This window comes from Nematolebias whitei, chromosome 6 (genome assembly GCF_014905685.2).
Source record: "Nematolebias whitei isolate Nwh7 chromosome 6, NemWhi1, whole genome shotgun sequence".
NCBI lineage: Eukaryota > Metazoa > Chordata > Actinopteri > Cyprinodontiformes > Rivulidae > Nematolebias > Nematolebias whitei.
The window spans coordinates 38510260-38525996 of record NC_056503.1 but is presented as its reverse complement, the minus strand read 5'-3'; the positions used below and the strand labels follow the sequence as shown (position 1 = coordinate 38525996).

At 38.9% G+C, this 15737-nt stretch overlaps 1 protein-coding gene across 1 annotated transcript in view; it reads left to right on the top strand.

The window, feature by feature from the left end:
• p4ha3 (prolyl 4-hydroxylase, alpha polypeptide III) overlaps nucleotides 1-13693 on the top strand; it is a 22026-nt gene extending 8333 nt beyond the window's left edge. Inside the window, exons 6-15 of the mRNA XM_037677865.1 lie at nucleotides 4346-4495; nucleotides 4563-4614; nucleotides 4724-4881; nucleotides 7404-7580; nucleotides 10711-10775; nucleotides 10889-11048; nucleotides 11126-11188; nucleotides 11507-11575; nucleotides 12958-13054; nucleotides 13420-13693. Coding sequence (XP_037533793.1) covers nucleotides 4346-4495; nucleotides 4563-4614; nucleotides 4724-4881; nucleotides 7404-7580; nucleotides 10711-10775; nucleotides 10889-11048; nucleotides 11126-11188; nucleotides 11507-11575; nucleotides 12958-13054; nucleotides 13420-13490 — 1062 coding nt within the window. The 3' untranslated portion in view covers nucleotides 13491-13693. The remainder of the gene's footprint in view (nucleotides 1-4345; nucleotides 4496-4562; nucleotides 4615-4723; nucleotides 4882-7403; nucleotides 7581-10710; nucleotides 10776-10888; nucleotides 11049-11125; nucleotides 11189-11506; nucleotides 11576-12957; nucleotides 13055-13419) is intronic.
• The last annotated feature ends 2044 nt before the right edge of the window (nucleotides 13694-15737 follow it).

The window sequence follows — 15737 nt, the reverse complement described above, 5'->3', positions numbered from 1 at the left end:
TACAGTTAATGTACAGTTAATATACAGTTAATGTACAGTTAATATACAGTTAATGTACAGTTAATATACAGTTAATGTACAGTTAATATACAGTTAATGTACAGTTAATGTACAGTTAATGTACAGTTAATGTACAGTTAATGTACAGTTAATGTACAGTTAATATACAGTTAATATACAGTTAATGTACAGTTAATGTACAGTTAATATACAGTTAATATACAGTTAATGTACAGTTAATGCACAGTTAATATACAGTTAATATACAGTTAATGTACAGTTAATGTACAGTTAATGTACAGTTAATGTACAGTTAATGTACAGTTAATATACAGTTAATATACAGTTAATGTATAGTTAATGTACAGTTAATATCCAGTTAATGTACAGTTAATGTACAGTTAATGTACAGTTAATGTACAGTTAATGTACAGTAGTCCCTCGTTTATCGCGGAGGATCTGTACCCTGAAGACCCGCGATAAATGAAAAACTGCAAAGTAGGAATAGTAGTACAAGTAGTATGTAGTAGTTTATTTTAGTATTAATAAATATATACACTCCTTCAATATTCTAAGCAATGTTTCTAAACTCTAAACGCTCTACAATAGCGCAACCTGTCATGCGCTCTCGGCCACGCTCACTTCTCCGCTGCAGAGCGAAGACATGACACGCTGCGGGAGGAAGTTTCTCCTGCATCTGTGGGCTGCACACAGACCTGTGCACCTGCTAAATAATTTTAAATAATTTTTTTAAAATAAAATTTCCATGCTGATCGTGCGGCTCATCCATCAATCAGCCAAATGTGTCGTGTCCAATCTTACTTGAAAAACCGCAATAGAGCGAGTCGAACCATGAAGTAGCGAAGGACTACTGTAGTGGTAAATATTAGGTTGAACCAAACTGAAAACATTCATTTCTAACAAAGTGTTTTAAAAAAAGTGGTTCATGATTAATTCAACTTAAATTTTAACTTTGAATGAATGTAAATATTTGTCTTTCACTTGATTTTCACTTAAAATGTATTATTTCAACCAAAATATACATTTAGTTTGAGATAAACCAATACATTTCTGTCTAACAAATCACATCAGTTTTTTTTTAATGTGGGTCCAAAGTTTCATTATTTTCATGGAATGTAGACTGACCGGTAAACAACGAGCTTTGCCGAGCTCAGCGCCCTCTTCACCATTACGGACCGGCACAGTGTCTGCAATACCGAAGAAGCTGCGCCATTCAATCAGTTGATCTGGCTTCATTCTTCTCTCACTCATGAACAAAACCCCGAGTTACTTGAATTCCTCCACTTGAGGCAGAACCTCACCCCCAACACGCAGAGAGACTAGTCCACCCTTTTCTGAAAGTTCACTGACAAAAATAAAAACTGGGTTTATCTAGTTACAAGAGTGTCAAATAGTACACATGGAAATATATGACAAGTAGCTTCATTTTAAATCACTTTTGTAACTAAATTAAAGTTTAAGTGAAAGCTCAGCTTGTATTTTTCTGAATCAGTAAAAAAAGTTGAATTTTTCCTCCTTGAGTAGTTTCCCTTTCCTGAGTCTGAGTGGTGGGAAACAACTGGGACTCTTCCCACTGCGTGCTGAGTAATCTGTTTCATGTCAGGATGAATCGACTGTTCCACAAAAAGAGGAGGGAAAAAGAGGTTCCCACATAATAGATGCCTGTGTGTTTGTTGAGCGTGAGGGCAAGCCACTGCTGGGACAGACATGCTGCTGTGTGGAAAACTTATTATCTCACCATTTAGAAGCAAAGAGGCAACTTTGACTTGTACAGACCTGATGTGTAACAGAACTGAGATGTTGAAGTTGCTGCTTCTTAACAGCTGCGAGTTTAAAAAAAAAAAGAAGCTGTTAGGAGTTTTATTTGGGAGAACTTGGATGCAGTTTGATCTGAGCAACGGCGTCTTTTAAGCTTAAGGCGTTTTATTCTTTTTAGAAGTTTATTGGTTCCTGAATTATGCCTTGTGATGTTGTAAAGTGGAACCACAAGCAGAGGAGGTTGTGTGTAATTTCCCTGAGTGTTCTGGTAAATTAGGATCCGTTTTGAGTGGGACGTTAAGACGTTAAAGGAAGGACGTTGGATAAATTAATTGTCCTGTCATCATCACATTAATCAAATAAGCCACACTGAGGACACAACAAGTTCTTTTCAACCCAGTTTTGCTTGCGAGGGGTGCAGAATTGAAAACAGGCGTACGCAGATGGAGCTCCGGTCACAATAAAGAAGTGTCTTTTTATAATCCTTATCAGACAGAGTGGTCAAGGCGACCTCTACTTTCCAAGGTACAGATTTGAAGGTGTCACAAGTTTTCAGATCTGCAGGCGCCTCTCTGAGTAGACTAAAAAACTCTCTGGACCTCACATGTGGTTCTACGTTAATTCAACATTAGTAAGTGAAAACATCCATGCAGTATCTATATTTTTGTAGTGGGTATGCTGTGCTTAAACCAATGTGCATCAGTTAGTACGATGTAATCGTCAATTTATTTAGATTTTTAAGCGCATTGAACATTTCCAAATTTCTCTGATTCTTACATTTGAATAAACGGACAACAAACTTTGTACAGCAGTTGGCTTTGTATTAAAAACATGTTATAGACTTTATAAAACAGTATCAAAGCAAAGCATGTTCAAGTATTAAGTACAGAATTATACAATAATTCTCTGGATAAGCAAATGTAATAAACAAGCGCTGCATACCGATTGTTACAGAAGCATTAACTGCTATTAACTGTATCAATGGCACGTGCCTAATGATATGTCATGTATCATTGGGCACTTTTAAATGGATATACTGAAATTCTTAAGCTTTTCTATGCCCGCGTATTGCGTAGACTACACCATTGCATCCATGACCTTTACATAAATTCCCCTGACAAAGACTCCCGTCCCACTTTCCTGCTAAGGAGCTCATGCAGCTGGGAGAGGCAGTAACTGTGCGAGACATGAGGTGCACCCTGGGCAGGTCTCCAGTCCATCACAGGGACACATAGAAACAAACATGCACTCTCACTCACACAGACCAGTTAACCTAACATGCCTGTTTTTGGTCTCATGACCTTCTTGCTGTGAGGACAGAGATGTGTAAAATGACAAGAGCATCGACATTTAAAAATAAGTGCTTTTTTTTTTTTTTTTTTTGCACCTCAATCACCAACAATTTAGTCAAAGCATCTGAAAGGACGCTGTAGCGTCTGCAAATAAAGTCAACAGAGATGTGAAGCGGTCTATAACTGGTGGGTAAAATCAACGTTTTATGGCTTCAGGACTCTTATTTATTATATTTTCCAACTAACATCTTTACAGTGAGACCTTAAACCCTGTTTACTTTTTACTTGTTTCTTTCCATGGCGGCACGGTGGCGCAGTTGGTAGAGCTGCCGCCTCTCAGCAAGAAGGTTTCCCGATCAAATCCCGGCTAGGGGTCTTTCTGGGTGGAGTTTGCACGTTCTCTCCGTGCATGCGTGGGTTTTTCTCGGAGTACTCCAGTTTCCTCCCACAGACCAAAAACATACGTTAGACTGATGGGTAACTCTAAATTGTCCCTAGGTGTGATTGAGAGAGTGAATGTTTGTTTGTCTCTGTGTCCCTGTGATGGACTGGAGACCTGTCCAGCGTCTCCTCTTGCACAGTGATGGCTGGATATGGGCACCAGTGACCCACGTGACCCGAAAAGGAAGAAATGGATAAAATAGGATGGATGGATGGATGGATGGATGGATGGATGGATGGATGGATGGATGGATGGATAACTAGTCATTAGAGATGAGTCAGAGCAGAACTGTTCCAAAACTGTTGACTACAGTATTGATTTACTCCCATAAACTGAACGTCATTGCACATTTTGTCATTTGTATTTGGATTACAATGCTTTTGAGAAGTGCTATTTGGTGTTTATTTTTACAGACATGAATAAATTATAATAAAAATAACATCTGTAAATCGAAAATTTTTCAGCATCAGAACATTTTTATTGCCAAAAAGTCATACAAGGTTGGAATGCAGGTATGAAAAATTTTTAATTTGGTGATGCAAAGAAAAAAAACCAGGATAAGACTGACACAGGACAACATAAACAACATAAACAACATAATGTTGCCTTTGAGCAGGACAAAGGGTAATTCACTTCCTTTAATCATCATTTTAGAAATTAAAAGTCTCGTCATTCACAATATTTCACTTTCCACTCACGCCAAGCAGTTTTATTTAATCTCTGATAGAGCTGTTTTATTTTTTTGACAAACATTTAGGGCTTCAACTAGAGCCTTGTCGTACACAGCTGGCATCAACTCGGAGTTAAAATACTCGTGTTTGCTCGTGTCCAGGTGGCGTACGAGCAGGAGGACTACTATCACTCGGTGCCGTGGCTGCAGGAGTCGGTGCGTCTCTTCAGGGGAGCAGGAGGACGGTGGAACCCTGAGGATGAAGGAACTTTGGAACTTGCTCTGGATCATCTGGCCTTCTCCCACTTTAAAGTAGGAGCACGTCGTCGTCGATCATTATCACTGATTGTTGAACGTTCTAAACGTCTCTTTCTTTCAGACAGGAAACGTGTCCTCCGCGTTGAGCCTGTCTCACGAGTTACTGCATCACGGTGAACACTTACATCCCTGTTACATTCTTCTGTGTAACAAGACCCAGAGATTTATTTAGTTTATTTTATGTCCCACTATAACATGCATGTTTTTTAAATTTTATTTTAGACCCGATGAATGGACGAGTTTTGCAAAATGTGGAAAAGTACGAGAAGCTGCTGGTTGCTGCGAGTCCACCCAACGTTAACGGGTTGAAGAGACCTGCCTGCACGTATTTAAGGACGCGTGAGACTTTTGAGAGACTCTGTCAGACCCAAGGCTCTCAGGTGCTCAGTCAAATTAAAGGTTGTAGATGAACGCTTTATACAAGAGAGAACTCCAACTCAGTTTGGACAATTGTCTGGTTTCACTGCCTTGTTATTGTTGAGACAAGACAAAAAAATTGTATTTTGTAAATTAACGTTCACATTTTCTGAGCAGCATCACACAGAAGATTCAAAGGTGAAGCCTCGGTTTGAGTAAATTTACGCCCTTTAAAAAAGTCCCTGTTAAACAGTAACACATTGTTTTTAGATTTTCTTCTTCCATTTAACAAAAAACATGCAGGTTTGCACGATTGTGGAATCTGGATATTTGTAATATATATATATATATATATGTGTGTATGGAAAATAATTTTTCAGAAGAAAAGGAAATTGTGGCAGCACGGTGGCGCAACTGGTAGAGCTGCTGCCTCTCAGCGAGCAGGTCCTTGGTTCAAACCCCGGTCCAGGGGCCTTTCTGGGAGGAGTTTGCATGTTCTCTCTGTGCATGCGTGGGTTTTCTCCGGGTACTCCGGTTTCCTCCCACAGTCCAAAAACATGCATGTTAGGCTGATTGGTAACTCTAAATTGTCCCTAGGTGTGAGTGAGAGAGTGAATGGTTGTTTGTCTCGTTTGTCTCTATGTGGCCCTGTGATGGACTGGAGACCTGTCCAGGGTGTACCCCGCCCCCTCACAGTGATTGCTGGACATGGGCACCAGCGACCCCCATGACCCAAAATGGAATAAGCGGGTAAAGAAAATGGATGGATGGAAAAGGAAATTGTAGCGTTAAAATCAGGTGTAAAATCAGCATATTATCAGCATAAAGTGTAATGTCCCTCAAAATGTGTCCCAGTTTGGCAATGTTCTAAAATTAACGTTTAGTGAACGAGTCATTTTTTAAGTAAGTGTTCAGTTTTTTTAATTGTGGTTCTGTGGAAATGTTATATTCAATAAATATCTTACCTGGTATAGATGGGTTTCTGAATGGCCTCATTTTAGAGAAATAGAGATTAATTTTGACTGATTGATGACCTAACAGCTAGTCTGGATCCATCCATCCATCCATCATCCACCCATCCATCCATCATCCACGCAGACATCCGTTCATCCATACATCATCCATCAATCATCCATCCATCTATCATCCATCCATTCATCCATACATCCATTATTCATCCATACATCATCCATCCATCCATCATTCATCCATCCATCCATTGTCCATTATCCATCATCCATCCATCATCCATCCATCTATCTATCCATCATCCATCCATTCTTCATCCACCCATCCATCCAGTCATCATCATCCATCCATGGATGGATGATGGCTGGATGATGGATAGATAATCCATCATCCAGCCATCATCCAGCCATCCATCCATCTATCCATCCATCCATCATTCATTCATTCATCCATCATCATCATCATCCATCCATCTGTGATCCATCATTCATCTATCCATCCATTAATCCAGCCATCATCATCCATCCATCATCCATCCATCTATCTATCCATCAGCCATCTATTCATCATTCATCCATCCATCCATCCATCCATCATCCATCCATCATCCTTCATTCATCATCCATCATCCATCCATCAACCATCCATATATCTATCCATCATCCATCCATCATTCATCCATCCATCCATTCTTCATCCACCCATCCATCCAGTCATCATCATCCATCCATCCATCCATCCATCCATCATCCATCCATCATCCATCATCCATCATCCATCATCCATCCATCCATCTTCTTCCTGTTATCTGTGTTAGGGTCATGAAGTCAACAGGTTTAAGAGGGAAACCCATACCTCCCTATCCCCAGCGACACTCTCCAACTCCCTAGTCATTCCCAGTCCTGAAAGGATTCATAATCCCTTTAGCTGGTTCTGGATCTGCTTCGTGGTTTTTTTCCCAATGGTGAAAAATGCTAGACATCCATGAGGCAACCTAACCTGACACCTGATCCATCTTAACAGACTCAATGCGAAGGAGCAACAGCAATATTATGATTTTCAGCCCTACAGCTAGTTACTTCAGCTTGTATTTGCACCTGCAAGCAACTGTAGACTTCTATGTAAAAAAACCAACCTGTTTTGTAAAATTGATGGTAACATGAAGGTTTGCAGCATTTGAATAAATCACAATTTAGTTTTTGAACTTGCATTTGTTAATCAGTATGATCAAAATTAAACTCTCCTCTAAACTCAGGTCATACAAAGAGTTATCTATAACAGGTAAGATGTGAATTGTTCACAACTTTCCACTTTAAAAATCAGAACTATCACCTTAAAACTGAAAATAACATTAAAAGCACAAAAACTCACCTGTCTCTTTGTCATTTAAGAAGCTCCAATTTTAAATAGTTGAGCAAATTTCAGTTGTTTGTAGATGTAAAGTGTTTTTTTGACTAAAATTTAAGTTTTCTTAATTTTTAAACCAAAGTGTAGGGAAAACCAGTCTAAGAGCAAACGATTAATTACTCATGTCTGATCTACTTAATTGACTTCATATGCTTGTTTCTCCCAACAGCCGACATTTTTCAAAAACCCCAGTCTGTTCTGCGACTACTTCACCAACAACCACCCCGCTCTGCTGCTGCGGCCCGCGAGACGGGAGGTGCTGAACCTGCATCCGTTTGTGGTCCTTTACCTGGACTTCGTCACGGACGCAGAGGCCGAGGACATCAAGAGGCTCGCTAAGCCTGGTGTAAGAGCTCATCACCTCAGGGTGAAATTACCTGTGTGTCTCCAGAGTGACAGGTTTTTACCATCGACAGTGTTTGGAGCTGATCCAGTTAGTTCAAATTTTATTTTACCCAAACTGTGGAGTTTTGCAGAGCAGCTGAGATAATACAAAGCTGAAAGCTGCTTTCATGCAGGAAGGATATTTTCTCAACTAAGAAGGAGATATGGAGAACATCTGCTCATCTAAATCTTGCTAGTCTGCGTTTATTTTGTTTGTGATTATATTGTTTCTGTTTATCCAGAAACATTTTTCTTGTGAATACTTGGAAATTATTTTTGTGATTTTACAGAATATTGCTGTCTCAGGATATTTTACAATTTTTTTTTTATTATTCCTTTTACCTTCAGGATATTTTCCCAGATAGCTTACTTCGTCATTCAGCTACAAATTATAATCAAATATTCAGCTTCGCAGCAGGAGTAGAAATAGGTTATTGATTTGAAATGCAGTAATCGCATGGAAACTCTGGTTTCTAGTTTTCCACTGAATGAGACTGGAGTAATGGCTCGTAGCTGATCAGTCGTTATCACTGTCTTTTTGTCCTTTTTTGGATGTTTGATTCCAAGGCTAGTTCTCATTGAGGAACAGGACAGTAAAATTATATTAATTTGTATTAAATTAGTAAATAAATTGGTTATTTTATCAAGAACTGTAAAAAAATGAAGTGAGTAGCTTTAACTTTAAACTTTAATGTGTACAGTTCCTGACAAGTGCCAGGAAAAGAAAAATGAGAGGTTAAAAAAAATCCATAGTTTCCTGGACCATATGGAAAAATGTCTAAATTAACCTTAATTCCTCAGAAAACAATGATCGGATTATTATTTAGGTTGAATAACGTTGAAAAGTTGAATAAATTCTCCCTTTAGGGATGAAAAACAAACCTTTTAAATAAACAAATGTTAAATTGCAAACTTTTCCTTAATGAAATGACAGAAAAGAAAATATTCACCTACGGTCTAATTTTTATTTAATAAATTTGTCAAATAACACTGAAATATGTGTGAAACAAGTGCATAGAAATTGTCAACAAAAAAAGCAAAAAACCAAAGAATACCATCCATCCATTATCTTTTACCCGCTTATTCCTGTCTGGGTCATTGGGGTCACTAGTGGAGCAGTCATTGTGCAAGAGGCGGGGGACACCCTGGACAGATCGCAAGTCCATCACAGGGACACATAGATGTTTTCACCTAGGGACGTTTTAGCGTTACCAATCAACCTAACACGCATGTGTTTGATCTGTGGGAGGAAACCCACGCATGCACGGTGAGAACATGCAAACTCCACCCAGAAAGGTCCCTAGCTGGGAGTTGATCCAGCAACCTTCTCTCTGTGAGGTGACCACAACTGAGCCACCGTCCCACCTGCAACGAATATCAACTTTACAAGATGGTCAAAGCTGACGTGTTTCTAACGTACAGTAATGGATGGAGAGAGATTAACTGGAAACGTAAACACCCAAAGTGATTCAATGCAGCTGATGTCTTCTCTAACTGCATCCTTATATCTACTCTTTGTCTTTTTCCTGGAAGACATGTCCAAACCATCTCAGTCTGGCCTCTCTGACTTTATCTCTCAGTCAACCTGTGCTGTATTTCTGATGACCTCATTCCTAATCTTATCCATCCTTGTCACTCCAAGGAGAACTTTATCATCTTCATTTCCGCCACTTCCAGTTCGTTCTCCTGTCTTTTTGTCAATGCCACTGTCTCCAGACCAAACAACATAGCTGGTCTCGCCACTGTCTTGTAAACTTTTCCTTTGACCTTTGCTGACACTCATGTCACAAATCACTCCTGAAACTTTTCCCATCCACTCCATCCTGCCTGGACTCTCTTCTTCACCTCTTTACCACACACCCCATTTTCCTGGACAGTGGACCCCAAGTACTTGAAGTCCTGCACCTTTGTGACCTCTGCTCCTTGTAACCTCACTGTTCCACCGGCCTCCCTCTCAAACACTCACATGTCTGTCTTATTACGGATTACTTTCATTCCATACCTCCACCTCTCCAAGTTCTCTTCCACCTGTTCCCTCTTCTCATCACAGATCACAATGTAATCTACAAACATAGTCCATTCCTGCCTGACATCATCTGTTAGTTGGTCCATCACCAAAGCAAACAAGAAGGGGCTCAGAGTGGATCCTTGATGCACTCCCACCTCCATCTTGAAGCTATCTGTCACTCCTACAGCACATCTCACCACTGTCCTGCTGTCCTCATACATGTCCTGTGCCAGTCTAATGGGAACATACAATGATAGCACTTTACTTATATGCATACATTACTTCAGTAGGAATGAGGGCATTTTAAAATTGCGTAAACAATTAAACTATAATAAAATAATAAAGGCACAGTGATGAATCTCTATAGCTGCTAACTTGTTCCTGCTACAAAGAGGAAGACTCACCCTGCTTTCCATTGTTAAAGCAGCAAATGAAATCTGGGTAAAGTTTTTCAACTTTCCAAACAACTTGTTTGGGCTCTGCTGGTAAACAATCAAAACCTCATCTAAAGATGTTCCTCAGCTGAAAAATCTGTTGGGTGTTTCCCTCAAACAGCCTGTTGACTCATTCACTTCATCGGACCTTTGAAGGGGTAACTCACGCAGGGTCAGTATAGTTTCTGGGAGGTTTTGGCTCCGTTGAGTTTTCCACTCTTTGCTCGGATGGAATACCCAGTATTCATTTCATCATTATGTCAGCCCTGTGGGTTGATTGAAAACAGGCCTGTGGTTCTGATGGTTTACACTTGACGTTTTTGGATCACGAAGCCTGTTCTGAATTTAGAGGTCACTCGGTTTATTGGTTTCCTTGTTCTTTAACTCGACTAATGTGGTAAATAATGAGTTAGCTTATGTTTTTTTTATTAGCTGCACAGATCATTACAATTAATATTAGATTATCTGTCTTCTGCATGAGCTTATTGACTGTTGCGTCACAGAAGGCAGTGTCTGCCAGTTGTTCATGGTGGTTTTCAGACAGTCCACAATGTGAGGATTTCCAGACTTTTTGGAACACTTTGACATCTTGTGCAGTATAAAGCAAACTAAACTTTTAAGATTGTGTTTTTTCTCTCTCCTAACACAAGTTGAGGAGATCTGTGGTGGCAGCTGGAGAGAAACAAGCAACAGCCGACTATCGAATCAGCAAGAGGTACCGAGTCCTTTCAAAATATTTAACACTAATAATATGAATAAAACATAAGAAGCAGTCTGAAGCAGCTTCTTGCAGACTGTATTATTGTTATTGATGTGTTTTGTTCTCAGTGCGTGGCTGAAGGACTCAGCAGGAAGCATCGTCGAGAAGCTAGACCAGCGGATCTCGCTGATTACTGGTCTGAACGTAAAGCATCCGCACGGCGAGTACCTCCAGGTGGTGAATTATGGGATTGGTGGCCACTATGAACCTCATTTTGATCACGCTACAGTGAGTTTGCTGACATCAGTGGTTTCAACAGTGTTTTCATGTCATTCACAAGTCTTCAATGTTTTCTATTAAACCAGTCACTGTCCAGTCCTGTGTTCAAGCTGGAAACTGGGAATCGTGTGGCAACCTTCATGATTTATGTAAGTCCGATCCACTGGCGCTGTTTCACTCAGAGGAGCTGGAGGTCGTTGAGCAGCTTCCTGCTCCTTCCTCATCAGTTCTACAGGAAAATCTCACCTACGGAGTTCTGACAAGATCTGATCTCTTTGCCGATGTGATTATTTTGTAAAGAGCATATGATTTACTTTTAAAAAGTCATTCATTTTTGGGTAATTATGCCTATAAAACCTGTGTTCATTAGTTTTTGTTTTCTCATTATACTTAGAGTAAAGTGATAGTACAATTTATAAGGAATTGAAGAAACGTGCACCACTCTGACAAAATCTTATTTCTCACAGCTCAGCTCTGTTGAGGCAGGAGGATCCACCGCTTTTATTTACGCCAACTTCAGCGTTCCTGTCGTTGAGGTGAATTATAAAAATGCTCCAGTTTCCTCTGATATTAATAATGGTTTGTTTTTTTTTGGGGGGGGGGGGGGTAAACCTCTTGCTATATTATTTAAAATCTTCAGCTCAGATTCTCTGGTTCACATGTTAAAATGCTAAAAAGTACCTGAGATTTTTCCCCCTTTAAGTCAATTTATGAACTTCTTTCGGCCTCGTCAACCTGCATTTTAGACACTTTTTACCACTTTCCCATCATTTTACACAATCTGCTGGTGTGGAGAGGTCGGAGTTTAACTTCAGATTCCTCTTTCGTTAAGCTTGAAATCCGCCACAAAGCAGTTCATTATGTTGATCCGTTTCAGGGTTTTGTCTTTGATATTTGAACTGAGGTCTGAATGAGCAAAAAAATCAATGCACTTTTTCTCCTCCCAAAATAGTTCAAGTTTAAGTTCAAGTATCTTTATTGTCCTTCACATCACATGTGGTACATGAGTTGTAACAAAATTGTGTACACGGGGTCCCAGTTACACCCCAAAATAGCAAAAATACAGTATAAAGTATATAAAAAAACAATATACAAGGATCTAAGATATACACACTATACACTAAACAAAAGCTACACTATACACTAAAATATCTAAGATATACGCTAAACACTACAAATGTAAAATAATACGGTATAGTAAACAGCAGCCCAAACATGAGTCTGTAGTGAGCAAATGTGTATGAATGAATACAGCAGCATGAGATCAGCAGCATGGATAATCAGCAGCACAGATAAGTCACATATCACCAATTAAAGTGGCATTACAGTGATTTTCTATTTTTTCTTACAGTGATTATCCTGGTTAATATTATCCTGGTTAATATTATACTGGTTGTTCATGATGAAACTTGATGCTTCATTTTCCAAACCACCTACATATATTCAAGCTGCTGCAGTTACGTCGTACTGTTTTGCATTATTAGTGTTTAGTGTATAACTTAGATCTTTTAGCGTACCGTTTGGCCTTTGTTTAGCATATTTTAGTTCATATTTTAGATCTTATTACTGTTTTTCTTTTACAATTTATACTTTTATTGGATGTAACTGGGACCCTGTGTACATAATTTCGTTCCACCTCATGTACCACATGTGATGAGAATGACAATAAGCCTACTTGAACTTGAACTTGAAATATGACCAGTTATTATAAACATTGGTAATGAACAGATTTAAGAATTTTTGTTCAAACCACTGAATAACCTGTATAAATACTGTATATCAAATTGGTAATAATGTAAATCTGTGTTATGCATTAGACTGAGCAGTCTATAAAACAGGAGGAAAAAATGAGAAAACGAATATGTTTAGTGTATAAATACATACAATATAAACAAATAAATGTGCTTTTATTTCATAGAAAGCTGCCATCTTCTGGTGGAACCTCCACAGAAATGGCCAGGGGGATGAAGACACGCTGCATGCTGGCTGCCCGGTGCTTGTTGGCGATAAATGGGGTAAGACTGGGTGCTTTCAGGAATTAAACTGGTAACAGGAGTAAAACAGTGATTGTAGACTGGACTTCCAGCTCTCAGTGTCCTAATATTAACAAGCTAGGTCACATTTGAGCTCAGTTTGTTTTTTAGAGATAACACAGAACGCAGTTCAGATGCTGAGGGCTCATCTCGGAAGGTGAACATCTGCTGCTGTTTGGCTCAGAAAGAGATTTACAGCTCAGTTAACGGAACGATACGAGTGATCAGAAAGCAGCTGCAGAAGAATTTAAAGCCTCTGTGGAACGATATAAACAGTTTATTGCTTGAAAATATGCAAGAGCAAGAAAACATCCAGGTTTTACTACGTATGTTTCTTTGTGTTTTAGTGGCAAACAAATGGATCCATGAGTACGGCCAAGAGTTCCAGCATCGCTGCAGCCTGAATCCTGAAGAGTGACACGAGTCAAAGTGTGCGTCGGGCCTTGGGGAGGACCAGCCTCTTTTTAAATTGCAGGCAGAAATGAGGCGACAGCCTGAGACAAGGAAGGGGCTGTGAATCCCATGAAGGGGCTTCCATAGCATCTGGGATTGGAATCCAGAGTCCCAAGGAGCCAGGAGCAAGCAGGGAGGAGGAGGAGAGAGGAAGGCTGGAAATCAGAGGCCGGAGGCAAAGCAGCTCTCAGATCCTGACCTTTTGATACAGGTCTCTCTCAGCAGCAGATTGTCATCAAGATCAACAGCTGACTCTCAAAACTTCAACTTTAGGTGGTAATTTAAGAAAGACGCTTCCTGCGCTAAAGATGAACCCCAAGACGAACTATAGACTTTTATTTATTTATGTTAAAACTAAAGCAACACTTTAGCTAAAATTAGCAAAACTCTAGCATAAACCTACAATTAGCAAGACAATAGCTAAATGCTAAAAAAATAAAAAAAAAAAACAGCACAAGGACAAAAAACAGAATATATTTGAAGGAATTCTCAATTTATATTTTTGCAGATTTTTGTAAATAAAAATAATTAAGTTAAAAGGTATAAAAGTTACAAATAATAAAAGTTATAGCACGCTATTCCCAAACGAGCTGAACATTTTGAAATATGAGCAATTAAATTAGCACAAGGTATACAGTAGTAGTTTGATTGCAAAAACCTCAAAAACATTTCTAAGTTCAAGTTGTGTTTATTTGTCATATGCAAGGTGAACACGGGGTCAACAGTACAATGAAAAGCTTAGGATGAACCGATTTGACTCACTAAAAAAAATCAAAAAACAAACCAACAAAAAAATATAAAAAGCGTGCAATAAAGGTACACAAAAAAGTACCAAAAAGTGAAAAGTAAATAAAATAATTACAATTTCCTTAAGAGAGATATTGAGCAACACCATTGTAGAATATAATGGTGCAGCTGGATGAATTTGAATGAACAAGTATTTCGAGATAGTAATATAAGCTCAAATGCACATGATCTACTGTATACATTTACAGACACACACACACACACATATACTGCACATAATCAACATATACCACACGGGTTGTGTGACATGTTATTGCACAGGTAGTGACATTATTAGTTAGTTAGTTAGTTAGTTAGTAGTTAGTTATAAACAGGAAGACGTGCTGAATCAGAATTCACTTTAAACATTTTTGTTTCTGAGAGGAGTCCTGCTCTAAAAGCTATAATGCAATGAATAATGTTGTAAGAAGCTGATGCGGGGTATATCATGTCATGTCACGTCGTCAGTGCAGTTACGGCGTGCGCTCTCAGACCATCATTACCTGCAGTGTTCCCTCAGTGCAAACTGAACTCTGCAAAATGGCCTTTTTCTTACTCTGCTCCTGTAACCTGGAACACCTTGCAACAAGATCTGAAACTGTCCACCTTAATTTCTTTAAGGGATTTTAAACATTTAATAAGGTCAATAGAAACATCAAAGCAAATGTGTTCTTGTTTAAGTATTTTACCTTGTTTTGTATGACATCTTGATTTGACTGCGTTCATAACTTTGATTTTAATTGATTTTTGTTGTATATTGTTGCCTGTCTAAAACCGGTCTCTCTTGTAAATGAGTCTTCGTGACTCAGTGAGACTAACCTGTATAAATAAAGGTTGAATGAATGAATATATTCTGCAAAGTTCAGGACATTTATGTTTTAGGAAAGTCAAATTTGGATCATATTTCCCAGAGGATTATCAATCCTAAGCAGCGAGTCACTGAGATTTGATCTCTTTATCCTCAGCTAACTGAATCAATTGTTCATCTTTTGTTTTTAAAATGGATAAATGGAGAAAATGAACCAATAAGTCTGCCTCCTATTGTGCCTCAGAGACTGCTCCCTCAATAATCATTGATTTCTTTGTGTGTCGAGTAATTTCCAACTCATCTGAACTCCTACAGTCATCCTGTCTGCATATTTTTCAGATTACTCATATAATCTGTGCTGAAATACCTCAAAATCTTAAAATGGAGTGAGTTTGGTCATAAATAGTATTAATGTTCACAACATGACCACCGTACAGGCTATTTGGGGGGATATATTGCTGTTTGATTTACATAAATCTTACATTTGCTTGTCCCTAGAGTCTTTCCAGCTGAGACAATAATTTGACACTACTATATGAAGAGGGTATATAACAGACCCCTATTGCACATTCCTACACACATGCATAACGGCAAGACTTTGTTTTCCTTGAAAGCTGA